This window comes from Peromyscus eremicus, chromosome 7, assembly GCF_949786415.1.
Source record: "Peromyscus eremicus chromosome 7, PerEre_H2_v1, whole genome shotgun sequence".
NCBI lineage: Eukaryota > Metazoa > Chordata > Mammalia > Rodentia > Cricetidae > Peromyscus > Peromyscus eremicus.
The window spans coordinates 17632066-17653575 of NC_081422.1; the positions used below are offsets into that span (position 1 = coordinate 17632066).

Genomic DNA, 21510 nt, shown 5'->3' on the forward strand with positions numbered 1-21510 from the left:
ACTATATCTTTTTCAAATGTCCATGAGATGTATATTAACCAAAAAGCAAATCTTGCTGTCTTTATCTGTATTTTGGTATTTTCATCACCCACATATGTATTTGGTAATATTCCTCCCATCACCCACCCCTGCTGGCCCGCCCCTCTTCCTCCCCTTCTACTTTCCTGCCTTTTTTTCTTTTCTGGTAATCCAGTGAATTTTCGGGGTTGCTTACAGAGTGCGGGTGAGGGGCTGTTTACAGGACTGGGCTCCTCACCAGTGAACTCTGGAACTCACAAAGGTCCCTGTCTCTGCCTCTACCTTTTAAAGAAAAAATGGGGCCGGGTGGTGGTGGTGCACGCCTTTAATCCCAGCACTGGGGAGGCAGAGCCAGGCGAATCTCTGTGAGTTCGAGGCCAGCCTGGACTACCAAGTGAGTTCCAGGAAAGGCGCAAAGCTACACAGAGAAACCCTGTCTCGAAAAACCAAAAAAAAAAAAAAGAAAAAAAAAAAAAAGGGAGCCACGATGCCACCTGGAGGCCTGTCTCTAGGATAGAGCCCCTGAAGAGTCCAGGAGCTGGGGGGAGGGAGGGAGAGGAGAGGCGTCATGGGGCTGGTGGAGAGCCATGGGGGCTGAGGGTTATTGAGGAAGCTGGTGGCAGGAATGAGCTGCTAAAAGGAAACACCTTTAGGAAACCTCGCAAGGACAGATGGAGGAGGAAAGGAATTCTACCTGTCTCCCACACCGGCATCCCAGGGTTGAGCCCAGTAAGACAAACTTGGGGAAAGAGTCTGGGAGATGAAGCGGCAATGGGGGACACACTAGATTAGTGGCCTGGGTTCAGATCCTGGCTCTGCTGTAAATCTGTTGTGACCTTGTGCACCCTAGACCCTCAGCTTCCCCAGTAATCCCAGCTCCTGCCAGGCTGTGGTGGGAGGCTCCGCACAGGTCTGTCATCCCCTCTGCATCCACAGGGTGGCACGTCCGTCCGTCCCTTCTTCCTTCCGCCTTTTGTTTTGGGAAAGAGCCAAACCATCTCTGGGTGAGAAAACGGAGCAGTAGCCTGAGAAGCCTCTAACTGCACACGCAGGCTGTCAAGGACCGCTCTACTGAGTCAAATGATGCTCACTTGCGTGCAAACAGGATGATGGGGCTTCGATGGCCTGGATCTAAACTGTAGAGCAAGATTGGGCTGCCATGGGGCCCTGCACATGGAAGGTGGTGGACTCACTCCCCCACCCCCTCACCTCCTCCAGTGGCCCAGGCAGGGTCTCTCTGTGCAGCCCTGGTTGTCCTAGAACTCACTCTGTAGACCAGGCAGGCCTTGGAACTCAGAGAGATCCACTTGCCTCTGCCTCGCAAGTGCTGGAATTAAAGGCGTGTGCCTCTATGCCCTTTGGTGATGGACTTCCTAATCCTTGGCTCCAGCTTTTTTCTGTTCAAGGCCCTGCAAGGCCAGGTGTGATCACCTGCACCTGCCATCTTATTATTTGGGAAGTGGAGGCAGGAAGATCAGGAGTTCAAGGTCATCCTCCACTACATAGTAAGTTTGCAGCCAGCCTTGGGTCCATGACTCCCAGCATGCACTGAAGGGCTGGTGTTTAACTCAGTGGTAGAGTGCCTACCTAACAAGGAGAATGGGAGGTTCTTGGGTTCCCTGATCTGGTTTCCTGTCTTCTCTGCCTGGAGTTCTCTGGGTTCAGACCTGGATGTGTACCCCAATATGTACAGCAGCTATTTGACCCAGGGTGGGCAAGTGGTGGTGGTCTTGCCTGCCACATCTCTGTGGACTCAGTTCTGCCCAGGACAAGACAGATGCCAGCCATAGGCCAGTCTTACACACCAACTGCTGTTCCCCGCCAATCACCACCCCTAGGCTGGCATTCCTTCCAACTCACAGTATCTCAAACCACAGCTGTCTGTGGTGAGCCAGCCTGGAGCCCAAGACTGAGTGAGCCCAAGCCTGCAGGGGGAGGCAGTGGGAGGGGGTGTCCCTTTCTGTAGCCAGCATTTCCCCAACTCCGGGAATACTCCATCTCCCCACTGTGGTTTTCTGAGATGAAATTCTCAGGCCACATCATCCCCACTTAGCCTGCCTGGGGAAAGTTTCCTAAGACTTCTGTGTCTTGTCTGACACCCCTGACAACTGCTTCCTGCCCTGGAGGAGGAACTCCCTCCCTCCTCTCCCAACCCTCCCTTGGGCCTGGCTGCCTTGGGGAAGGTGTGGGAAAAAGTGGGGGCTTCAGTACCTTACTCGGCACAAGCCACTGGGAATCTGGAAAATCTTCCCCTATACCGTGGCCCGCAGGCCAGGCTTGACCAAGGGGCCTTCTGAGGTGGCGTTCGCTTGTATCTCCCAGCCTAGCTGCACACTGCACACCTTTGTTAGCCTGCCTTCACCTCTAATCCCTACCCTCCCACCCTTGACCCCGGTGATCAGGGGAAGCTCCCTCCGAGGCCCTTCAGAACCCTACTTCGGAAAGCATTTTACCCCGTCAATTCACTATCCCTCACTATCCCCAGGTGTGAGGACCTCATTCCTAGCTGGATTAGGAGTCTTGTGTCCCACCCCAGCCACCTCCACCAGCAGGTAGGAAACCTGAGACAAACCCCCCGCGCGCAGGGACCAGCCAGGGTTTAGTCTCATTTCCCAGACAGCTGCAGCCAGGTGCGCTTGCGTCACTGGCTCCAGCCACAGAATGGTATTTTAAGAAAGTGCAGCTGCTGCAGACCCACCAGGCTGGACATTCAGCTGACAGGGCCTGGGCTGGACCATGGCTCAGTGGTACAAAGCATGCCCAGCATGTGTGAAGCCCTACAGTCTACCCCAGTACCTCAAGAGCAATGACTCAGCTGGTACTCCTGAGTGATGCAAGCCTGGTGATCTGAGGTTGATCCCTGGACTCCTTGTAAAGGTGGGAGACGGACCCCCTACCTCCACATGCACGCATGCATTCTTTAGCTGCACCCCTCCCCACATACTGTCTCCCCACGCAGACACAGTAAAAAGGGCTCTGTCAGGAGGTCCTGAAGCCAAGGGGAGAGTAGATGAGCCCCAACAAGGCAGGTGACAGGTGGAGGTGAGTCACCTGTAGGTTTCAGTCCCCACGTGAGGTCACATCCATAACCCACAGCGGGTCCTGTCCCTGACACCAGCGCACCTTTTGAGTCCTGAGGAGATAGATCCTTCAAATTTGACTGCTCTGGGTTCAAATCTAACCTCATGCTTACTTCCCACATCTATGCACCTTTCCTGCTTAATGAGCCTGCCTAGTGGAGACAGCTCTGAACACAGCAGACCCTAGATCCATGGGAAGGGTACAAAGACTACAGAAAGAGATTGGTCACCCCCAATGGGTGCCTTCCCCATTGTCCTGACAAACCCCTCATCCTGATGATAGCTCAGAGGAAGACACTGTGTCCCCTGGGAGCCTTCATATAATGTCCTAGGACTTGAGGGAAATGGTCAGATGGAACTGTGCCTCAGTTTCTCTCATCTGTAAATTGGACTCAAGATGGCACTGGGGCCATTTGTGGTTACTTCAATGTTGCCCCTCCCTCTGGCTGCCCTTGAGAATGAGTTGCTGGCCCCTGGAGTGGCTGGCTCTTAGAAGGAACAAGCCAGGCTGTGGGTGGGAGTTTGGGCAGGAGGCTATAGCCTGGCCCCAGGATGTCCTCGGCAGGAAGCCAGTGCTGGGCAGTGACTCAGAGTCCAGGCATGTAGAGCTGGCCTCTCCAGGGCCCTGGGTCACACTCCCTGGTGAGCCTCCAGTGAAGGGGGTGAGATGCGTGGAGATCCTCCTGTACCAGAGGGTTAGGGGTTCGAGAGCAGCCACGTGCCCTTCCAGTGCAAAGCAAGGGAGTTCCTTTCCACGGGGGCCAGGGCCAACCTCACCTGTGGTTGCTGCTGCCCTGTTGTGTCTTCTTATTCTCCCTCTCTCTTAAAAAGACTTATCACTTTGTGTTCTCCTTGCATGTATGTCTGCACTGTGTGCGCCTACTGCCTGAGGAAGTCAGAAGGCACCCAATTCCCTGAACTGGAGTTACAGTTGTGAGCTGCCCTGTAGGTGCAGAGACTTGAACCCAGGTCCTCTGGGAGAGCAGCTAGTGCCCTTAACTCTTGAGGCGGAGGCAAACATGGGCTCCAGGGGTTTGAACTCAGGCCATCTCCCTAGCTTGGCTATTTGGCAGTCTTGAACCCCATGGCTACCTTCTCCCCTAAGCACCAGGACCTGCAGGTCAGCATGTGCAGGCAGAGGAGGAAGCCCGGGCTGGGCGAGTTCTCTCTTCTTACCCTGCCTCACACTGGCATGGAGAGACAAGTTCCCAGTGGTGACTCAGCCAGCAAAGCAGGACTGTTAGTCTGCAGACCTGCGGAGCCTTCCTGGGGACACTGAGCCAAGGCCACTTTCCTGTTGTCGGGGTGCTACTGAGACCCAGTGAGTGGAGGTAAGTGATGGTGCTGAGGGTGGGATAGTGTCCCCAAACCCTAAAACATTACCCGGATGCCGCTAGGCGGGGGAGGGTGGCGCCCTGGCTCTGTGTGTGTGCTTCAGGACGTGAGCACAAGTCTAGAATCTTCAAGTGATGGGCTTGAGCCTGGGTCAGGACCTCCTAAAAATAAGGGGGAGGGTGGGCCGAGGCGGCTGCTGGCAGAGTGAGTCAGCATGAGGCCTTGATGTGAACCCCGAAAACTCGGGCGAAATGGCTAGTGTGGCAGCTGCATGGAAACTCGGTCCCGGGGAGGCAGAGATGGCGAATCCTTGGGAGTTCAAACCCTGCCTCAAAGGTGGGAAGGGCTCAGCTGTTGAGAGCATGGGCTACTCTTCCAGAGGACCCAGGTTCGATTCCCAGGACACATGGCCGCTCACAGCCACTTAGAACTCCCGTTTCAGGGGATCCCATGCTTTCTTCTGACCTCCACCCAAACACATGGCTAACACACATACATGCAGGCAAAACATTCATTCAGTAAAAATAATGATTTTTAAAAATGTTGTTTTAAAAGAAGTTCCAGGCCAGCCTGGGATCCATGAGACACTGTCTTAGAACAAGTAGATAAATACATGAAGTCATTACATATAGATTTTTATATTTAGAGTGATCCCCCTCTGGGCCCCGTCAACCCCAATTCTGTGCAAGGCGTGAGGTCAAGGCTCTGGCTACCACTCCGTGTCCACCAGGCTCCAGAGGTAGTCGCTGACAAACTTCTGTGAGAGCTGCGCGCTGTTCAGGTGGATAGGCAGGGCCACCGTGGGGCCGTGGTGGACTAGGGTACAACGAAAGGAAAGATGTGTGGTCCTCCCAGGTCCAGGAGAGCAGTCTGTTCACACTCTGTTGTGAGATGGCTCTCCCTTAGTCCAGGCTGGCCCTGAACGTGTGGCAACTGCTCCTGTCTCAGTTTCTCAAGTGCTGGATTACAAGTGCGTGACTCTACACCAGACTAGTTTCTTTTCATGTTTATTTGTTTCTGTGGGTGTGTGTGTGCAAACACGCCACAGTGCATCTGCTGAGGTCAGAGGACAGCTCTTAGTTGGTGTCCTTCCATCAGTGGGTCCCAGGGATTGAATTCAGGTCATCAGACTTGGTGGCAGGTGTCCCTACTCACTGATCCATCCTGTCAGCTCCCTAACTTTTTTCTTTTTTGAGACAGGGTTTCTCTATTTAGCTCTGGCTGTCCTGGAACTCACTCTGTGGACCAGGCTGGCCTTGAACTCACAGCGAGCCACCTGCCTCTGCCTCCAGAGTACTGGGATTAAAGGAGTGCACCACCTGCACCACCACCACCACCACCACCACCACCACCGCCGCCGCCGCCGCCGCCGCCGCCGCCGCCTGGCTTTCCCTAATTCCTTTTTAAGAATGGTATTTTTGCTGGGTGTGATGGCATACACATACAATCCCCACACTTGAGAGGTAGAATTGGAAGGTTCACCACATACTTGCAGCCAATCTGGAGTAGACAGTAAATTCCAGGTCACCCCACTACTGGGGTGGAACCCATATGCTAAGCAAGCATATGTATCTTCTGTAAAACGCACCCCCTCATCTTTTAAAAGCTAAAATGATTTTCTCAATGATTTTTTAAAAAAATTTTATGCATATTGGTGTTTTGCCTGTATTTATGTCTATATGTCCTCTGAACTGGAGGTACAGTTGTGCGCTGCCATGTGGGTGCTGGGAAGTGAACCAGGGTCCTCTAGAAGAGCATCCAGTGCTCTTAACCACTGAGCCATCTTTCCAGCCCCAAAGCTAAATACTATCTTAGTGCACGGATAAACTGCAATTTCTTTACCCATTTACCTGTTGAGACACAGGTCGCTTCTACATTTGTATGCGGAGAATAATGCCCTATGAACGTTTAATTGTCTCTTCAAGAGTTCATTTTCAACTCTGGAGCCTAATCACCAGAAGTGCCCTTGCTGGAGTCTGTGTTTACGGTTGTTGTTGTTTGAGACGGGGTTTCTGTGTGTAGCCCTGGCTGTCCTGGAACTCCAGCTAGATTGGCCTGCCTCTGCCTCCCGAGGGCGCCACCATGCCCGCCGACTGTTTCTAACACATGAGGAGGCACCAGTTTCCTGCTGCTGCTTCATCCCTGCCCTACAGTGATTTCTCAAAGGATACTTACTGCCTTTGATCGTGCCTGGCTCACATTCGTAATCCCATTCTATTTTACTGATTCGGTGGTAGAGCTGAGCCACGTACCTAGACAGAACGAGGGAGAAACAGACCGTTACCACAGCACTGATTCCCACCACGCCACAGGGCGGAGCCCAGGCCCAGCCTGCAGAACCTACACTGCGGAAGGGATGGTGATGGTGGTGTCCTCGTCCACTTCTCTCTCCTGTTGCTGGAGATCCGCCTCCATCTCCCGGAGCTCCCGAAGCTCTGTGGTGAGCTGAGTGCAGGTCAGTTAAGGTCCAGGCTCGGGGGAACTAAGGACAATCACCTCACCACACACCAAGGCAGAGCACACGGTGCTCAAGCATTTCCTTCCTACTTTTGTCCTTCAGGAATAGAGCCGAGAGCTGACACTTGTGAGGCAGACTCCACCAGCCCTCACCGGGAGACTCTAGCAGAAGCTCCAGCACGAAGCTGCATCCTAACCCAATCCAAGTCCACTCTGAGGGAGGGAGGGGGGCTGAGGGTACAGTTAAGGATATCAGAGCCTGGCCTGCAGACACGCATCCTCCTTGCTGGCCTTCTGGAGCTCCACTTCCAGCTGCTGGAGCTCCGTGCCTCCCAGGCGTGTGCATTCCTTCAACTCGAGAAGGCTTTGGGCCACTTCCTCCTCCACAGCCAGGGTCTCTGCAAGGAGACAGAAGCAGGTGCCCTTGGGTGTCCTTTGCATAGGAGGGCTCTGAAGGGCTGGGGGCCACTGCCAGTCAGACCGCCCCCCAGCAGCTGCGGAGCACCTCCCAGAGTCTGGGCGTGCCCCTGTTTTGCCAGAACACGCTCAGTACTGAGAATGGCAGTGTCCACCTGTAATCCATTACTCAGGAGGCAGAGGCAGGAGGATGCAGAGGTCTACATTTGGCTTGGTTTGAACTCAGAGACTGTGCCAAAACAAACACAAACATAAGAACCAGCCCAGTGGGATGCCAACAAGCCTGATGCCAGCTGAGTCCTATCCCAGGACCCCCTTGGTGGAGGGACAGAGGGGACGTCCCCCAGTTGTCCACTATGCCCATTTTGTGTGGTGCTGGAGATGGAAGGCGGGCCTTCCTGTGTGTTAGACAAGCACTTTACCCCCTGAACCAGCACTTTTTATCCTTTGTGTGAAGGGTGGTCTCATGTAGTCAGGCCGCCTCTATCCCAAATGCTTAGAGTGTTGGTGTGCAGCTCCCTCAGTGTCTTCTGTTATAATGCCACCCTCCTTTTCCGTGGGTGTTGAGTGATGGGTCAAAGGTCTCACTATGATGTCCAGGTTGGCCACAAACTCCTGGGCTCAAGGAATTCTGTCTTATCCAAGTTGCTCTACAGAAGCAGGTCACAGTGTATGGCCCCCAAACTACTTAATTTTAATTATTTTGTGGTATTAGGTTTAAATCTGGGGCCACACACATGCTAGGCAATCTCTCTACTATCTAGCTACATTATGAAACAAACTTTTTTGGGGGGAGGGGCCTGGATGGGACTGACATAGGGTTTCTCTGTAAGCCAATACTGGCCAGAAACTACTTAACTGAGGTTGGCTTTGAATTCTCAGCAAACCTCCTGCTCCGGTCTCTCAAACTCTAAGATTATTTGTCCAAGCCATCCAGCCTCATGGATGCTACAGGTTGCCCAGCTCACAGCAGGCTCCGTTCAGAACAACCTAGTGGGAAGGCGTGGACGTTTTAAAAGGTTCCCAGCCCTCAACAGTGGAGGTCACTGAGAGATGGGAGGTAGCTCACACCTGTGACCACAGCATCGGCGAGCTGACAGGCAGGACTGTTCGAGCTTCAGCCATCCTCAGCTACAGAGTTCTAAACTAGCCTGAGCTACATTTAAGACCGAGTCTTGGAAAGCTCATAGGGGTCAGGCCCTGCCAACTCCTCTACTTACTTCTACGTCCCCAGGTGACATCCACTGTCATGAAACCCGTTTCACAAGTGGAGAAACGGGGGCTCTCACTAGGAAGACCCTTGAGGGGAGAGCAGGGGGCCCACAATGACTTCCAGGGCAGCCTGAGCTACAGGGTTCATGTAGAGTCCGGCACTGTGACCTCTGACACTCATCTCTAAGCCTCTGGGCGATGGCTATGGTCGGATGGGGAGACTGAGGCCCCGGATGCCAGCCAGCTCCCACCGAGGTCCCCCGGGGCTGGAGCGCAGGGCCCCGCCCTCACCCCGAAGCCGCTGGTCGGCGCCGTCCTGCGTCTCCAGCAGCCGCTCCACCATCTGCTCGTAGCGCCCGAGCAGCCGCCGCTGCTGCGCCTCGGCGCGGTTGGCCCCCAGCAGGCTCAGCAGCCAGTAGCTCACCTCCTCCATGTCACGGAAAGCCGCCATGACTGCCCGCGCCGGCCCGAACCCGCGCAAATTCGTCTCCCCCGGCCCCGCCCCCTTCCCTGAGCGGCGAGGTCTCATTGGATCGTTCCTACGTCCGTCTTCTGCAGGACTCAATCAGCGAGGGGAGAGGGCGTGTCGGAGTGAGCGGCCATTTTGTGGAGAGCTATGCGAAATTTCTTCTGTCACTCATGTGCGATGACCAATCATCGTAGGGAGGGCGGGCGGGTCACGAGGGGCCAGTCGAGTTTGGCCCGGTACGCATGCGTCAATTCTTTTGCTACGAGCCAGGGAGAGTCTGTTGCGCATGCTTAGACTTGAAAGTTGCGGGACCCTAGAGCTGAATGCACTTGCTGGTTTCAGGCAGGACTCTAGGGGCGAACGGAGGATACCTTATTATTTTTGCTTGAATGTTGGTTTTTTAAGTTTACTTTAGAAATATATATATATATATATATATATATATATATATATATATATATATATATATATTTTCTTTCAGAGCTGAGGACCGAACCCAGGGCCTTGCACTTGCTAGGCAAGCGCTCTACCACTGAGCTAAATCAGTGGGATTTATTATTTGGGGGTGGGGTGGGGGGAAGTTGAGACTGTAGCCCTGGCTGTCCTGGAACTCACTCTGTAGACCAGGCTGGCCTCAAACTCACAGAGATCCGCCTGCCTCTGCCTCCTGAGTGCTGGTACTAAAGGAGAGCCACACCACTGCCTGGCGTTTCTGTATTTTTTTTTTTAGATTTAATCTTTATTTTATGTGTAAACGTTTTGCCTAAATGTATGTATGTGTACCACATACTTGCCTGGTGCCAGCAGAGGTCAAAAAAGGGCATCTGATCTCTTGGAACTAAGTAAATATGGATGTTTTCAAGCTATCATGTGGGTGCTGAGAACTGAGCCCTGGTCATCTTCAAGAACAGCCATGCTCCTTACCACTGATACATTTCTCTAGCTCCTGCTTCTGTGTTTTTCAAATGTTTGAGTAGGGGCCTGGTGTGGTAGTGCATGCTTTTAATCCCAGCACTCAGGAGGCAAAGGCAGGAGGATCTCTGAGTTTGAGGCCAGCCTGGTCTACACATCGAGCTCCAAGACAGCCAGGATTATATAAAGAGACCTTGCCTCAAAAACCCAAAAAGTAAATAAATGAAATGTTTTAGTAGGCGTCTAGCATGTAATCCCAGCACTCGGTGGTGGGAGGGAGGATTGGGGTGAATTCCGGGCCAGCCTAGGCAACAGGCTGAGGCCCTGTCCGGACAGAGCAGTGAACCCTGACCGACATTGGGCACAGTGGGTTGTACCTGTCATCTCAGGACTCCAGAAGCCAAGGAAGAGGGATTGTCATGCATGGGAGTCCAGCTCCCGATTCAGGAGTGCGTTCCAGTCCCGTCTGAAGTACAGAGTGAACCCTGTTTCATTAGATACACGCACCAAAGACACTTGCACTGATTCTCATAAGTTGCTCTCTGACCAGCATCCACATGCTGTGGCACACACCCATGCATCCCACACTAATAGTAAAGTGAATTAAAAAAAATTTTTTTGAGGCAATCAAGGAAACCAAAACAAAAAAATTTAAAAAGTGTCTGTTGGGGGAGCTGAGCTCTCACAGTAGAAACTGCTCCGGCTTCATCTGGCAGCTGCATGAGTCTGTCAGGCCAACCCACCTTGCTGGGCCTAAACTCAGGCCAACCCACCTTGCTGGGCCTAAGCTCAGTGAATTGCGTAACAGTAACAGTGCAGGTTTGAAAGAAAGGGAGCTCAGACCTTGGGTCAGTGGGAGAATGTGTGCCTAGCTCACAGGTGGCCTGAGTTAAGGCACTGGGGGTGGGGACCCAGGGTTCAGTTTCTCATTGGGGGTGGGGACCCAGGGTTCGGTTTCTAGCAGAGCAACGTGTGCCAGTGACCTTGGCTGGTTCCTACCAGTTCTTTCCAAACCCTGGGGCTAAAGATAGCCCGCTCTTATCAGCAGGGGTGGGGGTCAGGAGATAAGTACTGGGATTGGGCAAGAGGACCCAGCAGACATAAATCCCCAGGCCAAAAGTGCCACCCACCTCATCTAAGAGCAAAGGGTGTGCCACCTCACAGCCGCGGCCAGAGGTCCTGTCCAAAAAGAGGCACACACCTCAAAAGGCCTAGAAAGTAACGAGCTGGTGCTGGTGAGAACAGAAGGCCTTCCACCCCTGAGGTTGCAAAATGTCAGAACTGGAGAGACTGCAGGTTCCTAACACACAGAAGTACAGGGCTGATGGTGTGGAGAACAGCAGAGTGCTTGCCTAGCACTCAGAGAGTGCTGGGTTCAGTCCCCGGTACTTCATAAAACCAGGTGCAGTGCTGCTTAGAATCCCAGCCCTCAGCTGTGGAGTAGAGGGTACCAGAGAGGTTGCAAACAAATCAAAACAGGGCTGGGCATGGGATGGTCATAGAGAGCCTGCCTGGCATGCAGGAAGCTCTGGGTTCTAGTCCTAGTCCTGCATAATTTGGGAATGGTGGTGCAGACAGGTCTCAATCCCTGCACTTGGGAGGTAGAGGCAGGAGGATCAGGAGTTCAAAGCCATCCTTGGCAACACAGTAAGATCAATGTTAGCCTGGGCTACACAAGACCCAGTCTCAAAACAAACAGTAACAAGAAACCAACCAGAATAAACGGCCAGGCACGGTGGGACACCTTTATTTAATCTCAGCTAGGATGCACAGACAGGCAGATCTCTGTGAGTTCAAGGCCAGCCTGGTCTTCGTTGGGAGTTCCAGGCCAGGCAGGGCTACACAGTGAGACCCTGTCTCAAACAACCAAAACCAAAACTAACCCAATGAAAAGCAACAAACCAGAACCCACAAGGCTGGAGATGGCTCAGTGGTTAAGAGCACTTGCTGCTCCATTGTGTGGCCTGGAGTTCAAATCCCAGCACCTGTGTTGGGTGGGTCACAGACACTTGTAATTCTAGCTCCAAGGATCCCATGTGCTCTTCTGGCCTCCGAGGAGACCTGCATATGCAGAGAAACAGAGACCCATGCACACACATAGAAAAGAACATCTTAAAAAGACTACTACAGCTGAACAAGGACAAAGGAGATGGATGGCCCAGTGGATAAAGTGTTTGTTGTACAAACAGAAGGACCTGAGTTCAAGTCTCCAGCACCACATTAAATCCAGGCAGAGCACACACCTTTAGTCCCAGCACTTGGGAGGTAGAGGCAGGAAGATCTCCGAGTTTAAAGCCAGCCTGCTCTACAGAGTGAGCTCCAGGCCAGCCAGGACTACATAGAGAGACTCTATCTCAAAACAAACAAATGAACAAAGAAACAAAAAAACAAAGAAGTAAATAGCATTCAGCCAAGAAGCATGGATCTACACCCCAAGTGAGTGCCAGAGAGTGGGGGCATGCAGCTCCTTGTGCTGTTTGCTCAGCCAGGAACAGTGAGCTTCCGGCTCAGTAGGAGACCATGTCTCAAAATACAAGGCAGAGGAGTGTTGACACCTGTACACGCGCGCGCACACACACATACACACACACACACACACACACACGCACACGCACACACACACACGCACACACACACACCACTAAACTCATTGGAGGTCCCCGGATGCCTTAGCTTTAGTGTCTGGGACTGGGGGTTGGGGCTAGTGTTCAATGGGGGCAGAGTTTCGGTTTTGCAAGATAAATAGTTTTGGAGATGGTTTCACAACACAGTGAGTGAGCTAAATGCCACTGAGCTGGGCTCTTCGAAATGGTGAAGGTGATGATCTGGGGCGCAGGGCAGAGCCTATATCCACCTTGAATAAGGCCCCATGTGCTACTCTCAACACCAAAAAAAAAACCCCAAAATGGCCAATTTAATGATACATAAATTTTACCCAAATATATATTATATATGGATTTTTTTCCATTTCATAAAAATTTTACGGGCTAAAGGGTGGTGGCACACACCTTTCTTTAATCCCAGCACTTGGGAGGCAGAAGCAAGTGGATCTCCATGCATTCAAGGCCAAGTTGGACTACATAGTGAGTTCCAGGACTACATAGAGAGACCCTGACTCAAGAATAAATAAATAAATAGGTTGATAGATATATAAATAAGAAATAAGAAGGTGGTAAAGCAGGCATTGGAGGGTCCCCTAAAGGGCATCCTGGGCTTCTCTGGGGACAAGGCTGTTTCCTGAGACTCTAACAGCAACATCCGGTCTATCTTTGATAGTGGGCCCAGCATTGTTCTCAACAACCACTCTGTCAAGGTCATGTCCAGGTATGACAAGGAATCTGGCTACGGCAACAGAGTGGTGGACCTCATGGTCCACATGGCCTCCAAGGAGTAAGAAACTCTGGACCACCTGCCCCAGCATGAACAGGATAGGAAGAGAGAACCCTTCAGCTGCTAAGGAGACCCTGCCTCAACTCAGTCCCCTGCACACGGAGCATCTCCCCTCAGTTTCCATCCCAGAACCTCAGAAGAAGTGGGGACTTAAGAAGGATTTAACAGGGCTGGAGAGATGGCTCAGCAGTTAAGAGAGCACTGGCTGCTCTTCCAAAGGATCTGGGTTCAATTCCCAGCAACCACATGACAGCTCACAACTGTCTGTAACTCCAGTTCTGGGGGACCTGGCATCCTCCCACAGACATACATGCAAAACCCAAATGTACATAAAAAATAAGTAAATAAATCGTTAAAAAAAAATTTTGCGGGCTAGAGAGATGGCTCAGTGGTGAAGAGCACTTATTTGTTCTTGCAGAGGACCTGAGCATCCACCGGAGTTGACATCTCACATTCGTAACTCCTGTTCTAGGGGATCTCACACCGTTTTGGCCTTCAAGGCACACAAACACACATAAAGATTTATACACATAAAATAAAAATAAATCTTTAAAAAGTGTATGTGCATGGGTGTTCTGCCTGTATGTCTGTCTGCCCATTCCCTGCATGCCTGGTGCCCAGGAGGTCAAAAGGAGGCATCAGGGTAGCTGGAGTTACAGAGTTACAGACAGTTGTGAGCTGCCCTGTGGGTGCTGAGAACTGAACCTGGGTCCCCCGGAAGAGCAGCCAGTGCTCTTTTTAACCACTGAGCCATCTCCACAGCCCCCTAAAAAATTTTTTTTTCTTTTTCTTTTTTAAAGGACTTGGAGCTGGCAAGATGGCTCACTGGGAAAAGACACTCAGCACCAAGGCCAGTGACCTGAGTTCAATTCCCAGGCTCACTGATGGAAGGGAAGGGACATACCGACCCTGAAAGCTGTCCCCTGACCTCCACAGCACATGGTGACACAGAGCCACAGCCGCACAAAACAAACAGTTATAGCAGGGCCGGGATGTGGCTCAGCCGGTGGAGAGCTTGCCCTCCACACATGAAACCCCGGGTTCCATCCTCAGCACTACATAAACCAGATGTGGATGAGGCTGCAGAAGGCCTCGTGGTTAAGAGCTCTGGTTGCTCTTGAAGAGGACCCAGGTTCAATTCCTAGCTCACAACTGTCTGTAACCACAGTTCCAGGGGGATCTGAAGCCCTCTTCTGACCTGCATTAGGCACCAGGCACATGTGTGGTAACATTCACACAAAAAATAAAATAATATAAAAAAGGTTTAACAAACTGTGATGGTGCAGGCCTGTAGTCCCAGCACTCAGGAGGCGGAGGCAGGAGGATCTCTGCATTCAAGACCAGCCTGGTCTACAGAGTGAGTTCCAGGACAGCCAGGGCAATATAGAGAAACCCTGTCTGGACCCATGTCCACCTCCACCCCCACCAAAAAATCATCCAGAACCAGGAATTCTGACATGGTGGTACAGGTCTGTAATCCCCACACTTGAGGATCAGTGGTTCTGGACCAATCTAGATTACAGGAGACCCTGTTTAAAGTAACAAAAAAAAAAAGAATAAAGAGTGGGGCTGGAGAGAAGGCTCAGCGTTTAAGACCATGTAGCACACTGCTCTTTGGAGGGCCTGAGTTCCATTTCCAGAATTTGGTGGATCTGGGGGAAGCTCTTGCTCTTTGGAGAAGGCTGTGGGCTGGAGGCTTCCTGCCTGTGGGCTGACTCTGTCCACTTGCGCACAATTGCAGCACAAAGGTGTGAGTTATAACCGTGAATGGCTAAAGCCTGAGGCTGGGGCTCAGCTAGTGGAGTGCTTGCCCAGCATGCTGGAAACCTTGGGTTTATCCTCAGAGGGAACAAAACATGGTGTTGCAGTGCATGCCTGTCATCCCAGCACTTGGGAGCTGGAAGCAGGAAAATCAGAAGTTCAAGGTCATCCTTGGCTATGTAGTGAGCTTGGGGCCAGAGTGGGTTGCATGAGACAAAACACCATTACCATCACCACCACCACCATCAACAAAAACCTGTGTGGAGACAAGTTTTTTTTTTTGTTTTTTTTGTTTTTTGTTTTTTGTTTTTGTTTTTCGAGACAGGGTTTCTCTGTGTAGCTTTGCGCCTTTCCTGGAACTCACTTGGTAGCCCAGGCTGGCCTCGAACTCACAGAGATCCTCCTGGCTCTGCCTCCGGAGTGCTGGGATTAAAGGCGTGCGCCACCACCGCCCGGCGGAGACAAGTTTTTAATCTTGGGATATTTTCACATAAATTATATCTTGGGAATAATACTAACACACAACTTATTTATGTTGCTATTGTTTTGATCTGTTTTTTGAGACAGGGTCTCATATAAGCCAGGCTGGCCTGAACCTCAGTAGGTAGCCAAGGATAGTCTTGAATTTCAAATATTCCTATCTCTCTCCGGTGTTGGGATTACAGGTGTGCACATGTGTGTGCACGTGTGTGCACATGTGTGCATGAATAGGCTAGAGGACAACCTCAAGAGTCAGGATCTCGTGCTGCCCTGCAACTTGACACTTTGACTATGCCAACTATGCCAGCTGGCTCTAGAGGCACACAGGGGCTTCCTGTTTCTGCCTTCCCAGTGCCGGAGACAGGATGTATGCCTGAGGCTTGGGAAGCATGTGCCTTACTGACTGTGATTCCCCAGTCCTTGGAGTTATTCAATTTTTTTAGATTATTATTATTACTATTATTGGTTTTTCAAGACAGTGTTTCTCTGTGTAGTCCTGGCTGTCCTGGAAGTCACTCTGTAGACCAGGTTGGCCTTGAACTCACAGAGATCCACCTGCCTCTGCCTCCCCAGTGCTGTGATTAAAGGCTTGTGCCACCACTGCTGGTAAGATTTTACTTTATTTATTTTGTGTGTGTTTGTGTGTGTGTGTGTGTTTGTTGCATCAAGTGCATACATAGAGTCTGCAGAGGCCAGCAGAGGGCATCAGATCCTTGGGAACCACTGTTCTGAGTCACTGTGTGGGTGCTGGAAATTGGATTCGGGTCCAGCCAGTGCTCGTAAACACTAAGCCATCTCTCCAGACCTATTTTATCTTTTTTGTTTGTTTTGTTTTCAAGACAAGGTTTCTCTGTGTAGCCCTGGCTGTCCTTGAACTCACAGAGATCCTCCTACCTCTGACTCTCCAGTCCTGGGATTAAAGGCGTGCGCCACCACCGCCCGGCGGCCTTATTATTTTTAAAAGACTTATTTATTTTTAATTATGTGTGTATGTGCATGTGAATCCAGTGCCCACAAAGGCCATAGGATTTCTTGGAGCTGGAGTTTCAGGGGCTGTGAGCTGCATGTTTGATCTGCCTGACCTGGGTGCTAGAAACAAAACTTGGGTCCTTTGGAGGAACAGCACATGCTCTTACCTGCTGAGCCATGGCTCCAACACTTTACGTCTATTTTTAAAAGCTTAAAGAATCACAAAATAATGACCTGGGGTGTGGCTCAGCGCCACAGCACTTGCCTGGTGTGCACAAGTCCTGCGTTCAGTCCCCAGGGCTGTACACACAAAGTGTAGCAAGAGACAGAACAGATGCAGGGGGCTGAGGACATGGCTCAGTTAGCATACCCTAGCACACACAACACACTGGGCTACACGCCCAGCATCAGATACACTGGGTGGGAAGAGGAGGCGTATCGAACCCCCAGGGTCCAAGGGGGCTCTGCTATGTCCGGCGTGGGATCTGAGGGAAAAAAAAAAAAAATCTACGTACACTATGTTCTTATGTCTGTTAACTTTATTCCTCAAAGACAAAATTCTATCAATTCAGCTATAGCTCCACCAGGCACTCAAGGCAGGAATAACTCTAGACATACCAAGCTCTGTATCTGTCTACTTTATTTCTCTGGGATGAAATCCTGTCTCCATAACTGCAGTTCCATCCAGCTCCCTAGCTCACAGTCCTGCTAATGACTAACTCCAATGCTTCCAGCCTCATCTTCATCTTCTGTATCATCTTTCTCCATCTCTGCTGCGCTCTACTCCTGGCACTCAGAAAACTCTACCTGAGATCTGCTTACCCTCTAAGAACCTCTGTCTTCCTCTCTGCTGTTCTGTCTCTCTACAGAAAATGCCTGCCTTTTCTTTCCCTGGGCACCTCCTTCCCTGCCTCCTCAGGAATGTTGTTTTATCTCTCACCTTGATATGTAAAAACCTTTGCTTTCAGTCAAAATGCTCTGGAGAACCACCAGGCCTCCAAAAGGCGAGGGGATGGCCTGAGCTTCATTAGCACAATAAACAAAGCTTGTCTCCTTAACTCAGCAGGGTTTACTCAGTAACTTAGTAGGTTCAGCAGGTCTGAGGAGCTGAACTGTTTACCAATTGGTCAGGGCACACAAGGATTTCATAGCAGAAAACAGCTGGAATATTAAAGGCTGGGTAACACCAAATATTCATAATAAATGGCTTTGCCTTTTGACAGACCCTTGGCTGGTCAAAGTTCAGCTTTAATACACAGCTGAATCTCTACGATATATTCTTGTGGCCCGCAAGAGAGGCGGGAGAATCAGAAGTTCGAGGCCAGCCTAAAAAGGGAAGGGGTTAAAAAAAAAAAAAAGACACAAAGGCATCAGCATTGTTTGTAGCTTTATTAAATCCTTTTACTTTCTAAAACATGATTACAAGAAAAGAATACTTCATTTACGTGTAACACTGTCTTCGTGGATGTACCGTGGTGGCAAAGTGGGATTGAGTATACGAAAAGAGAGCAGGGACAAGTGTCTGACCCCGGTGTCGCCCAGGCAGACAGAAGCAGTGGCAGAGACAGACAGGGGCTTCTATGAGGAGCCATGTGCTTTGGGATCACAGATGATGCTTCCAGAACTTTAAAATAAACTCCCTTCCTGGCTTCCAGGCTGGAACTAAGGGCTCAGCTCAGAGCACTGCCTTTCAAATGTGCTCTAGGCCATGAGCATCCCTCAGACACCAGCAGCTCTCCCACAGTTCTGTTTCATACACGTGCAAAGATCCATCATGACATCCATCCACCAGCCCACCCCTTACTCATCCATCACTCATTTATCCATCCATCCACACACTCGTCCATCTGTCCATGCACTCATCTACCCATCCATCAACGTACCCGCTCATCTAACCATTCACCTATTCATGCGCTCATCCATCCACCCATCATCTATCCATCCACCCATCATCTATCCATCCACCCATCCACCGTACTTCTCATGCCTTAGACAAACCCCTCTAACAAAACTCAAGCCGAGTGAGACTCATCAAACCGAGAGACCTAGTTGTCTGGAAGAGAAGCCGGCACTTTCCTTTAGTCAGAGCCTCAACTCTGCCCTGCTGAGGTCTGGCTTCAAAGCCCAGTGGGTCCAGCTGTGTCCTGGATAAAACTGGGAGACTTGAGAGAGGCGTGCTCCCTGATCACAAGGCACATTTAGAAGTTGTTTCCTTTCTTCTTCACAAAGAGAAGGAACAAGGAAAAACAAAAACCATGCTGAGAATCTGGGGACAGGGGGGGAAAAAGTCCACTAAGAGAAAAGTGCAGGCTATCTGTGCCCTGTCCCGAGCAGCGCTCTAGGCCTTTAAACACACACACACACACACACACACACACACACACACACACACACACACACACACACAGAGAACCACTCATCCGGCCCTCTGGCTTTCAGCAAAGCCTGTCACTTTAAGCTAGTTCTGGGTGTGTTCTGAGGCCAGCCAGCGCCTAATCAGGAACACATGGGCTGTGGAAGGCGTCTGTACTTGGTCAGTATCACATCCCTGTTTGCTCTCCTTTGAGCAGACAGTTCTGGGCTCCAATGCTGGGAGGCACTCTGAAATGGCCTCTTTCTCTTTGGTCTGTAGGTCTGGAAGTTTTTCTAGGAACATTCTTGCGTCCTGAGCTCTCCCTGTGGGGAATGGGTGGGTCTGTGTCCTTCCTCCTCGTAAGTTGGTCATTTCCAAGTCACAGGGCCCACCAGGACCTGAAGTGCAGGGTGATGAAGCGCCCCAACTTGAATGTGTGTGTGGGGGGACAGGGTCAGTGACAGATAGTAAAAAGAAAAAGGCAAATGAAAACCCTGCTTTCCACGTGGGGACAGACGGCTCAAGAACGACAAACCCTTGCTCTGTGAGGCAATCCCAAGGGACACCCTTAGCCCCCAAGAAAGCTGTCTGGGGGTGGAGGGCGGTGGACAGAACCCTATTATACACTAAACAATGAAACGAGGCAATCAAGGGCACTAAGCAGGCCTTGTGGAGACCTGCTGTGGTGAAGTCCGCACAAAGGAGACTAACATTCCAGCGACATTCGAATTTAGCAACTCAAATTCTGACCCCTCCCTTGCCAACAATGACTCAAAACTACAGTATTTTCCCCTCGAGCCCCCACCCCTCCCATAATCGCCGGCCGATTGTTCTCCTCGCTCTTCACAAGAACCCACACCCGGTGGCAGCAACTGGCGCCAACTGGAGGAGAACGAAGCTTGGCTTGTGGCTTTGAACCCCGGATGCCGGGAAAGGCCCTGTGGAGCTGGAGTCTGCAGATGTCAGGACTCCCCCGAGAAGTGAGGGGGTCTGCCTTGGAGAGGAAGGCTGCGGAAGCGCGCGGCAGAAAGGGATGAGGGTAGGGACGGTGTGCCTGTGTGGCTGGTGGTCCTTGGGGAGGCACCGGCCTCTCCGTGTTTACTCTTCGGCTGAGGACGATGCCGGACTCTCGTAGTCTGACATGGGAGCGAACTGTAAGGAGAGGCAGAATTCTTTCTTGGCATACTTTCAAATCCCTCTGAGGAGGAGATTTGCTGCAGAGGCAGAGGGAGGGAGCAGCCTTCCAAGGCACCACATACAGCACGGACTGTGTCACCTTGCCCGTGCAGAGAAGGCATGGGAAGGAATCAAAGTGGAGACTGGGGACAGAGAGGGACTGACTTCTTCACTGACCCCTGCCCCAGATCCGCTTTCTCTTTTCATTTTGAGGTAAGTCTGACTTAGTTGCTCGGGCTGGCCTTAAACCCCACTCTGTAGCCCTGGCTGGAACTGCCTAGCTCATCCTTCTACCTCAAATCCCAAATCCTGGGATGACAGGCACCGATCACCCACCCGGCAGCTCCTCTGAGCCCCACCTGGGACTCACCGAGCACTTGATGTTCATGCGTGAGTACAGCATGGATGCGATCTCGCTCTGCCCTGCATCCAGGGCCACCATCAGTGCGGTGCTCCCGTCCTGCAAAGCACCCACACCTGTAAAGATGCCCTGTGTGTGCAACCCACCCTCCCTGGAGAGCACCTGCGTGGGCACTCACTCGATCGGTGAGTGAGATGTCACAGTCAGGCACAGCCAGCAGGAGCCCAGTGATCTCCTTGTGTCCGTGTTCACAGGCACACATTAGGGCTGTGGAGCCGTCCTCATCCTGAATGTTGACATCCACCTCGCAGGCCAACAGAGCTTTGACCACGTCCACCCGTCCATGACTGACTGCCAGCATCAGGGCCGTCTGCCCTGCCTGAGACAACAGAACAGGGCTATAGTACAGAGGCCCGGCGACATCACACCCCTTGCTCTTGAGCACTCCATGGCTTCCAAGTGCCCTGACATTGACTGGGTGCACATGCTGGGCCCTCCTTCTCCTGGCTCCTTCTCTTCCCTCAGGTCTCAGCATAAACTGGTCGTCCTCAGAAGAGCTCTCTTGGTTCTACACAGCTGTAGGGTCGCCGACCATGAGCCCCCAACTCATAGGTGTAAAGTTGCAAAAATTTTTTTTTTGTTTGTTTGTTTTTCGAGACAGGGTTTCTCTGTGTAGCTTTGCGCCTTTCCTGGGACTCACTTGGTAGTCCAGGCTGGCCTCGAACTCACAGAGATCCGCCTGGCTCTGCCTCCCGAGTGCTGGGATTAAAGGCGTGCGCCACCACCGCCCAGCAAAGTTGCAAAAATTTAACCAAACTAGCCAGGTGGTGGTGGCGCACGCCTTTAATCCCAGCACTCGGGAGGCAGAGGTAGGTGGATCTCTGTGAGTTTGAGACCAGCCTGGTCTACAGAGCGAGATCCAGGACAGCCAGGTGTACATATAGGGGCACTGTTTGGAAAAACCAAAACCAAACCAAGACAAAAACAAAACAAACAAACAAACAAAAAATGACAATCAAACTAAATAAAGAAAACACAAAAACATATCCAACTAAGATTTGCATATTTTTCTGTATACTAGTTACACCCAAAGAAACAATTAAAAATTGATGGTCACGAG

The 21510-nt window shown here is 51.4% G+C and overlaps 2 protein-coding genes across 4 annotated transcripts in view; both read right to left on the reverse strand.

Moving 5' to 3' along the window:
* Positions 1–5052: 5052 nt before the first annotated feature.
* On the reverse strand, positions 5053–9007 carry Spc24 (SPC24 component of NDC80 kinetochore complex). Of its 3 annotated transcripts, none has more exons than XM_059266713.1 (5): positions 8811–9007; positions 7144–7288; positions 6778–6882; positions 6609–6685; positions 5053–5249 (listed from the first exon to the last, which is right to left on the reverse strand). In XM_059266713.1, the coding sequence occupies exons 1-5, from the start codon at positions 8968–8970 to the stop codon at positions 5143–5145; spliced, it is 594 nt and encodes a 197-aa protein (XP_059122696.1). In that variant the 5' UTR covers positions 8971–9007; the 3' UTR covers positions 5053–5142. The 3 variants fall into 3 exon arrangements, with proteins under 3 accessions (XP_059122696.1, XP_059122698.1, XP_059122697.1); XM_059266714.1 differs by having other exon boundaries at positions 5204–5314; XM_059266715.1 differs by lacking the exon at positions 6609–6685.
* A 10758-nt stretch (positions 9008–19765) lies between these two features.
* Kank2 (KN motif and ankyrin repeat domains 2) overlaps positions 19766–21510 on the reverse strand; it is a 31766-nt gene continuing 30021 nt past the window's right edge. The window contains exons 10-12 of the mRNA XM_059267473.1: positions 20569–20769; positions 20400–20489; positions 19766–20005 (exon numbers count right to left, since the gene is read on the reverse strand). Of these exons, the coding sequence (XP_059123456.1) occupies positions 19952–20005; positions 20400–20489; positions 20569–20769 (345 nt within the window). The 3' untranslated portion in view covers positions 19766–19951. The remainder of the gene's footprint in view (positions 20006–20399; positions 20490–20568; positions 20770–21510) is intronic.